Source organism: Cricetulus griseus, chromosome 4 (assembly GCF_003668045.3).
Source record: "Cricetulus griseus strain 17A/GY chromosome 4, alternate assembly CriGri-PICRH-1.0, whole genome shotgun sequence".
NCBI classification, from domain to species: Eukaryota; Metazoa; Chordata; class Mammalia; order Rodentia; family Cricetidae; genus Cricetulus; species Cricetulus griseus.
The window spans coordinates 122,465,123-122,478,627 of NC_048597.1; the positions used below are offsets into that span (position 1 = coordinate 122,465,123).

General features: G+C 39.2%; 1 protein-coding gene across 4 annotated transcripts in view; it reads right to left on the reverse strand.

Annotated features, from left to right (window-relative positions):
• Positions 1 to 13,505, reverse strand: part of Cep126 (centrosomal protein 126) — a 71,917-nt gene that overhangs the window by 3,690 nt on the left and 54,722 nt on the right. For 2 of the 4 annotated variants that reach the window (XM_027415158.2, XM_035443443.1), the window contains one exon: positions 1,113 to 1,295. The exons of 1 other annotated variant lie outside the window; for it this stretch is intronic. In XM_027415158.2, the coding sequence (XP_027270959.1) occupies positions 1,113 to 1,295 (183 nt within the window). Of the gene's footprint in view, positions 1 to 1,112; positions 1,296 to 13,505 lie in introns of those variants that run through there. One more of the 4 variants, XM_027415160.2, reaches the window with a different exon arrangement.

A 13,505-nucleotide genomic window follows, 5' to 3' on the forward strand; every position in this document is an offset into this window, starting at 1 on the left:
ATTGGCCACATCGCAATTAGTATCAAAAGGGATATTAATATACGTTTCCTCTATTATTCTGGAGGTGTTAGGAGTTTGAGATCATTTTCAATTACGTCCTGTGCTTCAGGATTTATAGACCATGCTGGTACTATGAGCATGGGCTATAATTAGTATGAGGTGCACACTAGGCTCCATTTCTAGAGCACCAGAGATGTTTTCTCCCTTATGTTGGCTGCTCAATACTGAAGTTGAAGAAAGGTAAAGTTTTGGTTTCTTAAAAACCTCCCCACTTTTTGTGGTTGAAAGGCATGGATTTTTTTGGTGGTTCAACTTAATTGTGGAGTATCTTTTCTGAAACTACCAGGTATTGTTCCCTTCTAATTATTCCACTAATCAAACATCTTTAGCTTGAAAGTTTGCTGTATCTCTATCCTTACTTTCCTAGTTAAAAAATACTTTTAATTTTTTTCCCTTAAAGACAGGATTTTTATCGAGCTGGTCTGGGGCTTGATAGGCCACTCAGGCTGGTCTTTAGCTTCCTTTGCTCCTCTTGTCTTAGCCACTCATGTTCTGATATTACAGGTATTTCTCCATGCCCACACACACTTAGTTTTAAAAATTCTATGTGTATTCAAAGTTGAGAATTAAAAAATACTTGATAAAGTTATTTTTATGATGGTCAGCGTAGATACCTCGTTTGTTTATTGTTAAAACACAAGTAGTATGTTCATATTTTTCTTCTTCTTCTTTTTTTTTAAAGACAGGATTTCTCTATGTAGCCCTGGCTGTCCTGGAACTTGCTTTGTAGACCCGGCTGGCCTCAACCACAGAGATCTGCCTGCCTCTGCCTCCCAAGTGTTGGAATTAAAGGTTTGTACCACCATGCCCAGCTTATGTTCAGATACTTCTAAAACAGAATAAAGTATAGAAGTTGGTAGCACTATAAAAGACATGGTGTATCTGCAATTATCTAAAGTATTAATAATATTCTCAATTTTTAGATGATTTATTAAGGTGATAACTAGATATATTTTGTGTTTTTACTTCAAAGTTTTAAATTAAATAAGGATTTGACATAAGCTTATGAACAGCATGTTCCTGTCTTACAGAAGGTGTGCCCCCAAACTTACAGTATAACCTTTGATTGAGGTGACGGAGGGACTTCAGGACCTTCTGTTCTTCAGCTGACACTGCACAGGTGTTGGCTGGATGGGTCTTACTCAAGGACAGATTTGGTTTCTGTAGTGGCTTGCTGTTTATGGCAGTCAGAATTTCATCCTCAGGCACCAAACGCTCAGAAGTACTACCTGAAACTACAGAAACTGATATTGACTCTCTGATCACTTTGTCTTTGGGATTGACTTACTGAAATTATGTCTGTATATATACTCAGGCCACAAACAGAAGTCAGCAAATATTCTGTTACTGTGTATTTTGTTTGTTTGATTGATTTTTGTTGTTATTTTTGGTTTTGAGACAGGGTTTCACTGTGTAACAGCTTAACAGCTTTCACTGTCCTGGAACTAGCTCTGTAGATCAGGCTGGCCTCAAACTTACAGAGATCGACCTGTCTCTGCCTCCCAAGTGCTGGTAACCTGCCAGCCAAGCCTGATAGGGGAGCAAGTAGGCCAGCTAAGCAGGTAGGTAAACTTCAGATCTTCAGTCCCCCTCCTCCCCTCCATATCCAATGCCCCTTATCGTTCTCAGCTCTATAGTGGACTATCTGCTGAGGCCTCTCCTCATGCCCCATTCCCAGGGGGCAAAGCAGATCCCAGAGAGACACCCTGCTTTCTTCTCTCCAGTGTAGCCTAAGACTTTGACTTTCCGAGCCCATCCCCATTCCTAAGTGTCAGCTCTCAATACCTAGAAACACACTTTACACAGAACTTTCAGTGGACACACCTAACAGACAAAAAACAGCTATTACCTTCTCCTAAGGACAAGACAGGGCAAGAGAAACCAAGGAATAAAACACACACCCAATAAAGACAAGACCAAATATCAACACCTAGAATTAAAATCTTTCCCAACTCAGAAGCCTAGACTCCAGTGAAAAAGCACAGTCTATAACAGCCAGGAGAGTAATCTTCACTAATGGCCAGAAACCTTACCACATTAGAACCTGAGTATTGCAACACAACTGAAATATGAGACAAAGACCTTAAAATAACCTTTATGAATATAATAGAGTTCCTTAAATTGGAAATGAATAAATAACTCAAAGAAATCTATGAAAACACAAACAGTGGAAGGAAAGAAGAAAACCATTTATGACCTGAAAGTGGAAATAGAATCAATAAAGAAAACATAAACAAAGGGAAATCTGGAGATGAAAAATTTAGGAATTCAAACAGAAAATCTCAGGAGGCAAAGCCTCACCAACAGAATAGATAGAAGAGAGATCTGAGGCCTTGAAGACACAATAGAATGGATAGCTCAACCAAAGAAAATGCTAAATCAAACATTTCTGGCACAAAACATCTAGGAAATCTGGGACTCTATGGAAAATCTAAATCTAAGAATAATAGAAATAGAGGAAGGAGAAGAAACTCAGGTCAAAAGGGCAGAAAACATTTTTAAACAAAACAATAGAAGAAAATTTCCTTAACTCAACGAATAAGATGCCTTCTTTATCAAGGTACAAGTAATCAGAACATTGAATAGAATGACCAGAAAAGAAAGTCCCCTCAGCAAACAATAATCAAATCACTAAACTTACAGAACAAAGAAAGAATATTAAAAACTGCATGAGAGAAAGACCAACATATAAAGACAGACCTATAAGAATAACACCCGACTTCTCAATGAAGACTAAAAGCCAGAAGGGCCTGAACAGATGTGCTGCAGACTCTAAGAAACCACTGATGCCAGCCCAGACTACTATACCCAATAAAATTTTCAATCACTATAGATGGAGAAACAAAAGCAATTTTAATCAATATCTATATATAAATCCAGCCCTACAGAAGGTGCTAGAAGGTAAATCCAATCTAACAAGGTTAGCTACATCCAAAAAAACAGAGAATAAATAATCCCAGGTCAGAAAAATCTAAAGAATGCTCTCTCTCTCTCTCTCTCTCTCTCTCTCTCTCTCTCTCTAAATCTAAAGAATGCTCTCTCTCTCTCTCTCTCTCTCTCTCTCTCTCTCTCTCTCTCTCTTTCTCAAAACATGCATACCACTACCACCATCACCACCAAAATAACAGGAATCAATAATCATTGGCCATTGCTATCTTTCAATATCAAAGGTCTCAATTCCCTGATAAAAAGACACAGGGTAACAGAATGAATGTGAAGACAGGATTGACCCCACCCTTCTGCTGCATATAAGAAACACACGTTAACAGCAAGGACAGACATCAACTTAGGGTAAAGGTTTGGAAAGATATTCCAAGCAAATGGATCTAAGAAACAAGCTGTGTAGCCACTTTAAACTCTAAAAAAATAGACTTCAAACAAAACCAATCAGAAGAGTTATCGAAGGATACTTCATACTCATCCAAGGAAAACTCCACCAAGTGGACATTGCAATTCTTAACATCTTTGCCCCAAACACAAGGGCACCGAAGTTCATAAAAGAAACACATCTACAACTTAAATCACATATTGACCCTCACACACTGATAGTGAGAAACTTCAATACTTCACTCTTGCCAATAGACAGGTTATCCAAACAAAAGCTCAACAGAGAAACATTAGAGCTAACAGACGTAAACCAAATGGGCCTGACAGATACGAATGTACCTTCTCAGTACCTAAGGGACTTTCTCAAAAATATACCACACACCGGGACCACAAAGTAAGCTTTAACAGATACAAAAAAATTGAAATAACATCCTGTGTTCTATGTGACCACCACAGATTAAAGATGAGTATCAAGAACATACATAACATGAAGCTTACAAACTCATGGAAGCTCAACAACTCACTACTACATGAAAAATGGCTCAAGACAGAAATCAAGAAAGAAATAACAAAACTTTCTAGAATTGAATGAACATGAATTCACGATATACCCAAACTTACGGGACATAATAGCAAATTCATAACACTAAATACCCATATAAAAACTTGGAGAAATCCCATACTAGTAACTTAATAGCACACTTGAAAGCTCTAGAACAAAAAGAAGACACAACACCCCAAAGGAGTAGATGGCAAGAAATAATCAAACTCAGAGTTGAAATCAATAAAATAGAAAAACAAAAACAAAACCAGTGAAAAGTATCAATGAAAAAAGAGTTGGTTCTTTGAGAAAAATCAATAAGATTGATAAACCATTATACAAATTAACTAAAAGGTGAAGAGAGAATATTCAAATTAATAATTTAATTCAAATTAGAGATGAAAGGGGGGCATAACGACATCAAAGAAATCCAGAGAATCCTAAGGACATACTTTAAAAACCTATACTCTACAAAATTGGAAAATCTAAAAGAAATGGATTATTTTCTTGATACATACTACTTACGAAAGTTAAATCAAGGTCAGATAAGCAATTTAAACTGACATATAGCCCCTACTGAATAGAAGCAGTCACTAAAAGTCTCTCAACCAAAGAAAGCCCAGGGTCATGGTTTTAATGCAGCATTCTATCAGACTTTCCAAAGAAAACTAATGCCAACACTCCTCAAATTATTCCACAAAATAGAAACAGAAGGAACACTGCACAATTTGTTTTACAAACCCACAATTATCTTGATAGTCAAACTACATAAATACCCAACAAAGAAAGAAAATCACAGAATAATTTCCATTATGAACACAGATGTAAAAACTCTCAATAAAATACATGCAAATAGGATCCAACAACACATCAAAAAGGTCATTCTCCATGATCAAGTAAGCTTCATCCCAGAGATTCAGTGATGGTTCAACATATATAATTGATAAATGTAACCCATCATATAAACAAATTGAAAGACAACAAGTACATGATAATTTCACTAGATGTAGAAAAGCCTTTGACCAAATCTGATACCCTTTCATGACAAAGGTCTTATCGAGGTCAGGGCTACAAGGGACATATCTCAACACAATAAAAGCAGTTTACAGCAAGCCCACAGCCAACATCAACTTAAATGGAGAGAAACTCCAAGCAATTCCACTAAAATCAGTAACAAGATAAGGCTGTCCACTCTCTCCCAATCTTTTCAAAATAGTATGTGAAGTCTTCGCTAGAACAATAAGACAAATGAAGACGGTCATTGGGATACAAATAGGAAGGGGAGAAATCAAAGTATCTTGATTTGCAGATGATATGATAGTATACTTAACTGACCCTAAAGATTCCCCTGAAAAACTCCTGCAGCTGATAAACACTTCAGCAACATAACTGGATACAAAATTAACTCTCCTGAGTGAGGTAACCCAGACACAAGAAGACAAACATGGTATGTACTCACTCATAAGTGGATATTAGACATAGAGCAAAGGATAACCAGCCTACAATCCACAACCTCAGAGAAACTGGGAAACAAGGAGGCACCTAAGAGAGACATACATGGTCCCTTGGAGAAGTGGAAAGGGACAAGATCTCCTGAGCAAATTGGAAGCATGGTGGGGGAGGGGGAGGGAGGCTAGAGAAAGAGGAGGGGAGAACATGAGGGATCAGGAAGATGGAGTTGGGGGAATAATAGAGAAAGAGAGCAAGAAAAGAGATACCTTAATAGAGGGAGCCATTATAGGTTTAAAGAGCAATCTGGCATTAGGGAAATATCCCTTTCCCCATTGTTGTCACTTAGGATAGTGTATATACCTTGTTAGGAATAGCTTCCTATTGTTTATGGTTCGGTTTGGAAGGAGGTGTTCAGGCTTGGACACCTCTTTCAGATGACTTTAGGGTTTAGTTAAAATAGATAGTTATCTTCTTATATTTTACCTTTATACTGTTAAGTTTTAATCCTCTTTTAGACTAAAAGGGGAATTGTAGGGGAAGCTGTAGCCACGCCTTCTTAGGGGCTGGCTACAGGAGTACCTGAGGGCTTGTGAGGGCGTGGTCAGAGTGAGTAGGGGGACTGCATTTTCGGTTTCGGTTTCTCTTTGCTTCTTGCTGTACAGACTACCACCGGCTGGCTGGTTCGCTCTGTAAGTAAGGCTTTTCCCTATTAAATACCCTTATATTTCTCCCTGACTCCGTATTGGTAATTTCCTACTATAGACTCCAACTAAGAATCTAAGTAATAGTGGAGAGGCTACCTTAAATGCCCTTCCCATATAATGAGATTGATGACTATTTTATATGATATCATAGAGCCTTCATCCAGTAGCTGATGGAAGCAGAAGTAGAGATTCAAAGCTGATGAGAGTTGTCTTTCTGTATATATGTTTGTCTTATTAGTTGATGAATAAAGTACTGTTGGCTAGTGGCCAGGCAGGAAGGATAGGGGGGAGCTACCAGATGTCAACATGTGAGCCTGGGAAGAGAAGATGCGAGTTAGGCATTCTCAGTTAAGACCATGTAGAAATATATAGATTAGTAGTTATGGGTTAATAATTAAGACAGAGCTAGCCAATAAAAAGCCCAAGCCACCAGCCAACAGTTTCATAATTAATATAGAGTCTGTGTGTTTATTTGGGGCTGAAGGGCTTCGGGACCTGCCGGGTCAGAAAACTCATGCTTACACAAGCCAAGCACTGAACCTGACTCCTGGAATACAGTTATAGAGAGGGAGGAGTGATGAGCAAAGGGGTCAAGACCATGCTGGGGAAACCCACAGAAACAGCTGACCTGAGCAAGTGGGAGCTCACAGACCCCAGTCTGACAGCTAGGGAACCAGCATAGGACCAAACCAGGTCCCCTGGACGTGGTTGTTAGTTAGGAGGCCTGGGCTGTCTATGGGGCCTCTGGCAGTGGAACCAGTATTTATTCTGAGTGCACAAATGGGCTTTGGGAGCTCATTCCCTACAGAGGGATACTCTCTCAGCCTAGATACATTGGGGAGGGCCTAGGTCCTGCCCCAAATGATGTGACAGACATTGAAGATCCCTCATGGGAGGCCTCACCCTCCCTGGGGATTGGATGTGGGGTGGCATGGGGGGGGGTTGGTGGGGAGCATGGGAAGACAGGAGGGAAAGGGAACTGGGATTGGTATGTAAAATGAGATTGTTTTAAATTTAAATAAAAATTTATTAAAAAACACTCAAAAATCAGAAACCCTCATATATACAAATGACAAATAGAGAGAAATCAGGTAAATGACACCTTTCACAATAGCCTCAAATAATACATCTTGGCATAACTCTAACCAAGCAAGTGATAGACTTATATGATAAAAACTCTAAAGATATTAAAGTAAGGAATGATGAAGCTATCATAAGATGGAAAGATCTCCCATGCTCATGGATCGGTAGGATTAATACAGTAAAAATGGCCATCTTATTAAAAGATTCAATATAATTCCATTACAATTCCAACAGAGTCCATCACAGATCTTGAAAGGATGATTTTCAGCTTCATATAGAAACACACAAAAAATCTAGGCTATCTAAAACAATCCTTAATAATAAAAGAACTGTTAGAGGTATCCCTACCCTAGATTTTCAGCTGCATGACAGAGTAATAAAAATCACACGGCATTGACAAAAAAACTGACTCACTGATCAATGGAATCAAATTGAAGACCTAGACATAAATCCACACCTACAGACACCTGATTTTTTATAAAAAATACACAATGGAAAAAAGAAAGCATTTCCAGCAAATGGTGCTGGTCAAACTGGATGTGTGCATGCAGAAGAATGCAAACTATCTATCTATAGCTATATGGCTATTCATATCTACCATCTTGCATAAAATTCATTTCTAAATGAATCAAAGATCTCAACATAAAACCAGATATACTGTACCCCATAGAAAAGAACGTGGGGGACAGACTTGAACTCAGAGAAGACTTTATGAACAGTATACTGTTAGCAAAGGCATTAAGATCCACAATTAATGATGTCCTTTGCTTCTGTAAGGGAAAGGACGACATCATTTAGACAAAGCTGCCATCTATGGAATGAGAAAAGATTTCTATCAACTACACATCTGATAGAGGGCTAATATCCAAAATATATAAAGAACTCAAAAAACTAGATATTAAGAAAACAAATAACCCAATGAAAAAAATGGGATACAGATATAAACAGAGAATTTCAACAGAGGAATCTCAAATGACTAAGAAACACTTAAAGAGATGTCCAGCATCCTTGGTCATCGGGGAAATGCAAATCAAAACTATTTTGAGATTTCATTTTATGCCTATCAGAATGGCTAAGATCAATACTATAAGTGAGAGCCTCATTCTGGTGAGAATGTGGAATAAGGGGGAACATCCACACGTTGCTGGTTGGAGTGCAAAGTTGTACAGCACTATGGAAATCAGTGCGGCAGTTCCTCAGGAAGTTGGCAATCTTTCTACCTCAAGATCCAGCTATACCACTCTTGGGCATATACCCAAAGGATGCTTCATCTTTCTACAAAGATACTTGCTATTTTTATTGCTATTATATTCATAAGAGCCAGAATTTGGAAGCAACCTAGATGTCCCTCAACAGATGAATCGATAAAATGTGGTATAATTACACAATTAAAAATAAATAATGAAACTCGAAGGTAAATGGAGGAACTAGACAAAAAGTCATCTTGAATGAGGTAACCCAGACCCAGAAAGAAATATGGCTTGTATTTGCTTATATGTGTATATTAGATGTTAAGTAAATGATAACCAAGATATAACCACAGATGTCAGGCATAAAGTAAGGGACTGGCTGGGGGCAGGGGCAGATAGATGTCCCTAAGAAAGGAAATTGAATAGATAGCTATGGATGGATGGCAGAGGACTGGAATCAGAGAATCAAGTGGAGAGAGGGAGGGAATACTTAGAGAGACAGCTAAAATTAAGCGCCATTTGAGGAGTAGTATAGAAATCTAGTACAGTAGAAACTTCCTGAAATATACATATATATAAAGGTAATCTAAGTGAAATCACCAAATACTGGGGGAAACAGAGACCCAACTGGACATTTCTTGTCACCAAATGAAGTTTCCAGTACTGGTATTAGGTTTTATATAATTGAGATGATATCCAAAGGGGTCCCATGGGAATCCCCAAACAACCCAGGCTATTGGCAAGACTATTGGTTGCTCTCTACAAACTGATGCAAGGCCTCATTGCTGAAGACAAAACTTATATGACTCACGGAATGTGGAGAATTCCAACTGGTGCCTACCTAGAGCCTACCTTCTCCTCTAGGTGCTAGTGTCTTTGATACAGGAAGATACTATGAAGATCACCAGAGGAGAAATGTAAACACAAACCCAGCTACAAAACCTTTGATCTACAATAGTGTCCTGCATGCAAGATATCCTAGTGCAGTGGTGGCGCAAAGCTTGTTGCAGTAACCAAGCAATATCTGATTTGACTCACTACCCATTGCTTGGGGGATCAAGAACCTGAGACTAGACTGCTCCAGGGACCTACAGTAAAACCTAATACTATTGTTCTAAAACAAAAATAAAACAAAACTGTAGCAATGGAATGACTCCTAATGACATTTTGCTATAGTTATAGATCAGGTCTTTCTCAGCTATCATCAGATGGAACAAACAGAACAGCAGCTGGAACAAATAGAGACCCCACAGCCAGACATTATGCAGAGTGAGACCTTGGAACACTCGGGCTCTAATGGAATGTCTCCATCAAATCCCTCTACTAAAGGATCAGGGAACCCTGCAGAAAAGGAAGCAATAAGAGTGAAAGAGCCAGAGGCAATGGAGGACACCAAGAAAAGAAGGTCATCTAAATCAACAAGACTGATACACATATGGACTCACAGATACTGAGGCAGCATGCACAGGGCCTGCATGGGTCTGCACCAGATGGGGTTCTAGAGCTAAAAGAAATGGATGTACTCCAATCCCTAACCTAGAAGCTCCAATTGATAAGCAATTGCAAATGAAAATTTAGTTTCCTTCAAGGGAGTCTCTATCTGGGTAAGCAAATTACTTCCTGCTCTTCTCAAGACAGGGTTTCTCCTTGTAGCCCTGGCTATCCTGGAACTCACTCTGTAGACCACGCTGGCTTTGCACCCAGAGATCTGCCTGCATCTGTCTCTGGAGTGCTGGGATTGAAGGTTTGCACCACCACTGTCCGGTGGAAACAAACTACTCTTAAGGGTAGGCCACATGTAGTTGGTCAACAGAAAACAATTTCAATAGCATCCCTGGAGATTCTTTGTCTCATAGTATTGTGGCAGGACTTTTCCTTTTAATTTTTTTAGTGTGTGTGTGTGTTGGGAGCCATACAGCTTGACATGAACCTTTAGGCCAAATTTGGCAAGCCACATAGTTATAGAACTGCCTTTTGATTATAAATGGCTTCTAAAAGCATGAGCACCCACAAGAAACAACATGACCCAGACGTCAATCCTTTGTTCCAAGCACAGGCCCACTTACCTAAGCAACCCTCCCGAATCCCACCACTTACCTAGGCAACCCTCCTTCTTCCCACCACTCACCTAGGTAATCCTGCCTCTCCCCACCACCCGTGAATGTTTTATCCTGTTAATATCCTCCCCTTCTATAGTTTTCTAACATCCTGCTTAAACTAACACCTGGCTCTTGGCCTCTTCTCCCCCTCCCCTTTACCCCATACTACTGACTATATAAGCTAGCCTGGAAAAAATAAAATTTGCCACTTGACCAGAATCCTGTCTTGTGGTCATTCTCTCTCCTCTCTTGTCCCCATTCCCCTCCCTGGACTTCTAGCTCTTCTAGGTTGCTGTCCTTCGGGTCAGGACAACTATAACTGGCGCCCACAACGTGGGTCTTGACTGTTCCAGGAGAGGAGAATTTCAGTGTTCATTAGAGGGACGGGGCTGTCCAAGCATTGAGGCACCCGAGACATGGTCGATTGTGGGTCTCAGAAGGGAAGACACCCAGCAGCCTTACCCAGCGCTCGGGATCTTCCGTTCATGAACACCACCTGAGGCAGCGGTGCATAATGGGACAAGCACTTAGCAAGGAAGATTTGGATCTTTCTGGGATCAAAGAATCCCTCAAGATGCAAGGGACCCGTGTTAAAAAGAAACAATTAAGGACATTTTTCATCTTTGTTGGAGACCTCTGTCCTTGGTTTCCACAGGAAGGGACAATTAATGAAAACAAATGGGCTAGACTAGGTAATTGCCTACAAGATTACTATGAAGTCTTTGAACCAGAAAAGGTCCCTGTGTCTGTCTTCAGACAAGACTCAAAGAACTAAGGTTAAGAAAAAAAGATTTAATAAATATTTAGATTACATAGGGAATCTCTGTCCTAGGTTCCCCCAAGAGGGAACCATGGATGTAAATAGATAAAAGAGAGTTGGTAAAGAAAAATTCTCGCCTCCCATCCAGAGTGGCTTCCCCTTCAACTTGTCCTTCTAACCCTGTACCCACAGCCCTATCAACCCTGACCCTCCTGGAGAGTTAAAGTGACAAATGGTTACCCCCTAACGACCATCACTGGCTTCCCTCTCAGGAGGAGATTTTGTCTTATGCAAAATTGAGTTCATGGAGAATTACAGGGACTTTACTCACCACAATCAAAAGAAAATGTCTCCTAAAACCTGTCCGTTTGTTAAACATTTGGCCTTTAATCAACAACCAAAAACTTGTTTTAATTGCAAACAACCTGGTCACTTCTTTGGAGAATGCCCTGCTCCCTGAACTTCTGCAATTACAGCTTCAGGTCAGCTGCCTCCCCCTACTGTATGCCCACTTTGCCATAAAGGCAAACATTGGGCTGCACAATGCAGATCTAAAACTAACCCTTACCCCTATGACAGCAGGGAAACTTCCAAGGGAGCCAGCCCTGGGCCCCAGGATCTTAAAGACTGCTTTTTCACCATTCCCCTACACCCTGAGGATAAGCCTCACTTTGTCTTTACTGTTCCCCAGGTTAATTTCCAGGGCCCTATGCCTTGATACCAATGGAAGGTTTTGCCTTCAGGGCATGGCCAACAGCCCCACCTTATGCTAAAAATTTGTTGCTGTTAGTCCTATTAGAAAAAAGTGGTCTTCTGTTTACAATTCTTGGACTACTGCCCAGCAGAAGCAACTTTCCCTATGCTTGTAAGATTTAACTTCCAGCCTAACTCAAAAAGAGCTCCAAATAATACCTGATAAAATTCAAACTGCTAAACCATATATGTATCTGGGGTACAAGCTATACCACCAACAGATGCTAACCCTACAGATTAAACTACACACCTCCCTCATTTTTAACTGGGAATGTAGAGAGACAATGAGCTAATGATGGAGGCTTAAAGGATTTAGCCAAATTACTCTCACAGAAGATAAGAAATTTACAGCCACAGATCATTTACAACAGGCCAGCCCAAGCCCAGAGGGCAAAAGGCAAGGGAGGCCAGAGCCAAAACCAAAAATACTTGCAGCCTTTGAGAGCTACTCCCTTCTCTGTCTCACTGATAACCAATCAAATATATAGAAATTACTATTAATACAGCCAGTCAGAAAACTGTTTTAAGACCTTATGGAAAAAGAAAGACACCATAGAAAAATTTAGATGTTTAAATTTTGGATGCTCATAATTCAAGAACTGGCTATAACTGCTATGTTACAAGAGATTTCAAATAGAGATTTTTCATTTCAACAGACTGGTCATATCCTGGGCAAAAGAAGAGATGAAAAATGTGTGCTTGCTTTGTGTGTACGGTGTGGCCACTGCTTGGATTGCCTTGGATATGATTTACAAATGTATATATATATGTACATATATACGTGTGTGTGTGTGTGTGTGTGTATGTATATACATATACATAAATTACTTCAGATATAGTTAAAAAGCTACCTAAATTGCCTTAAATATAATTAAAAAGAGCATCCAATTAGCCCCATTGACTTAGGGGCAAAGAGGGATCTATATGGACAATTCTATGAAATTTGACAGAGGAGAAGATACAAAAATCCTCCTAAATTTTTAATGTCAGCTAATGAAAAGTTTAGCTGGATGGATTAAAAAAGGCTGCTCAAAAACCTTTAAGTAAATTTTCAAAAATTATTTGGGACATATGCTAAATTCTAAAGACTTTAAGGCTTAAAGATAAAAAAATTATGTTACTTATGTCAAGCAACAAATTTCTAAATAATGATTCATTGGGCAATTGTTTTGCTAAATTTTCAGGGAACATTGATAATCAATTACAGCTCATAGGCTGTTACAGTTTATACTAATACATTTCCCCCCCAAAATAGTAAGAAACAATCTCATAAAGTACTATGTCAATTTTTACTGATGGTTCTTCTAATATAAGACCAACATATTATAAATGGTAAAAAATATACAGAACAGACTGCTCCAACCACAGCTCAGGTTATCAAGTTACAAGCTGTTGCAATGGTCTTTCAGCGTCTAATAAAATGATTCATTTAATTTGTATACTAATAATCATGTTTTTAAGGCTCTTTAAGTAATAGAGACAATTCTATACATAAAAACTATAATGATCAGGTTAAAAATGTTATTTAAACAAATT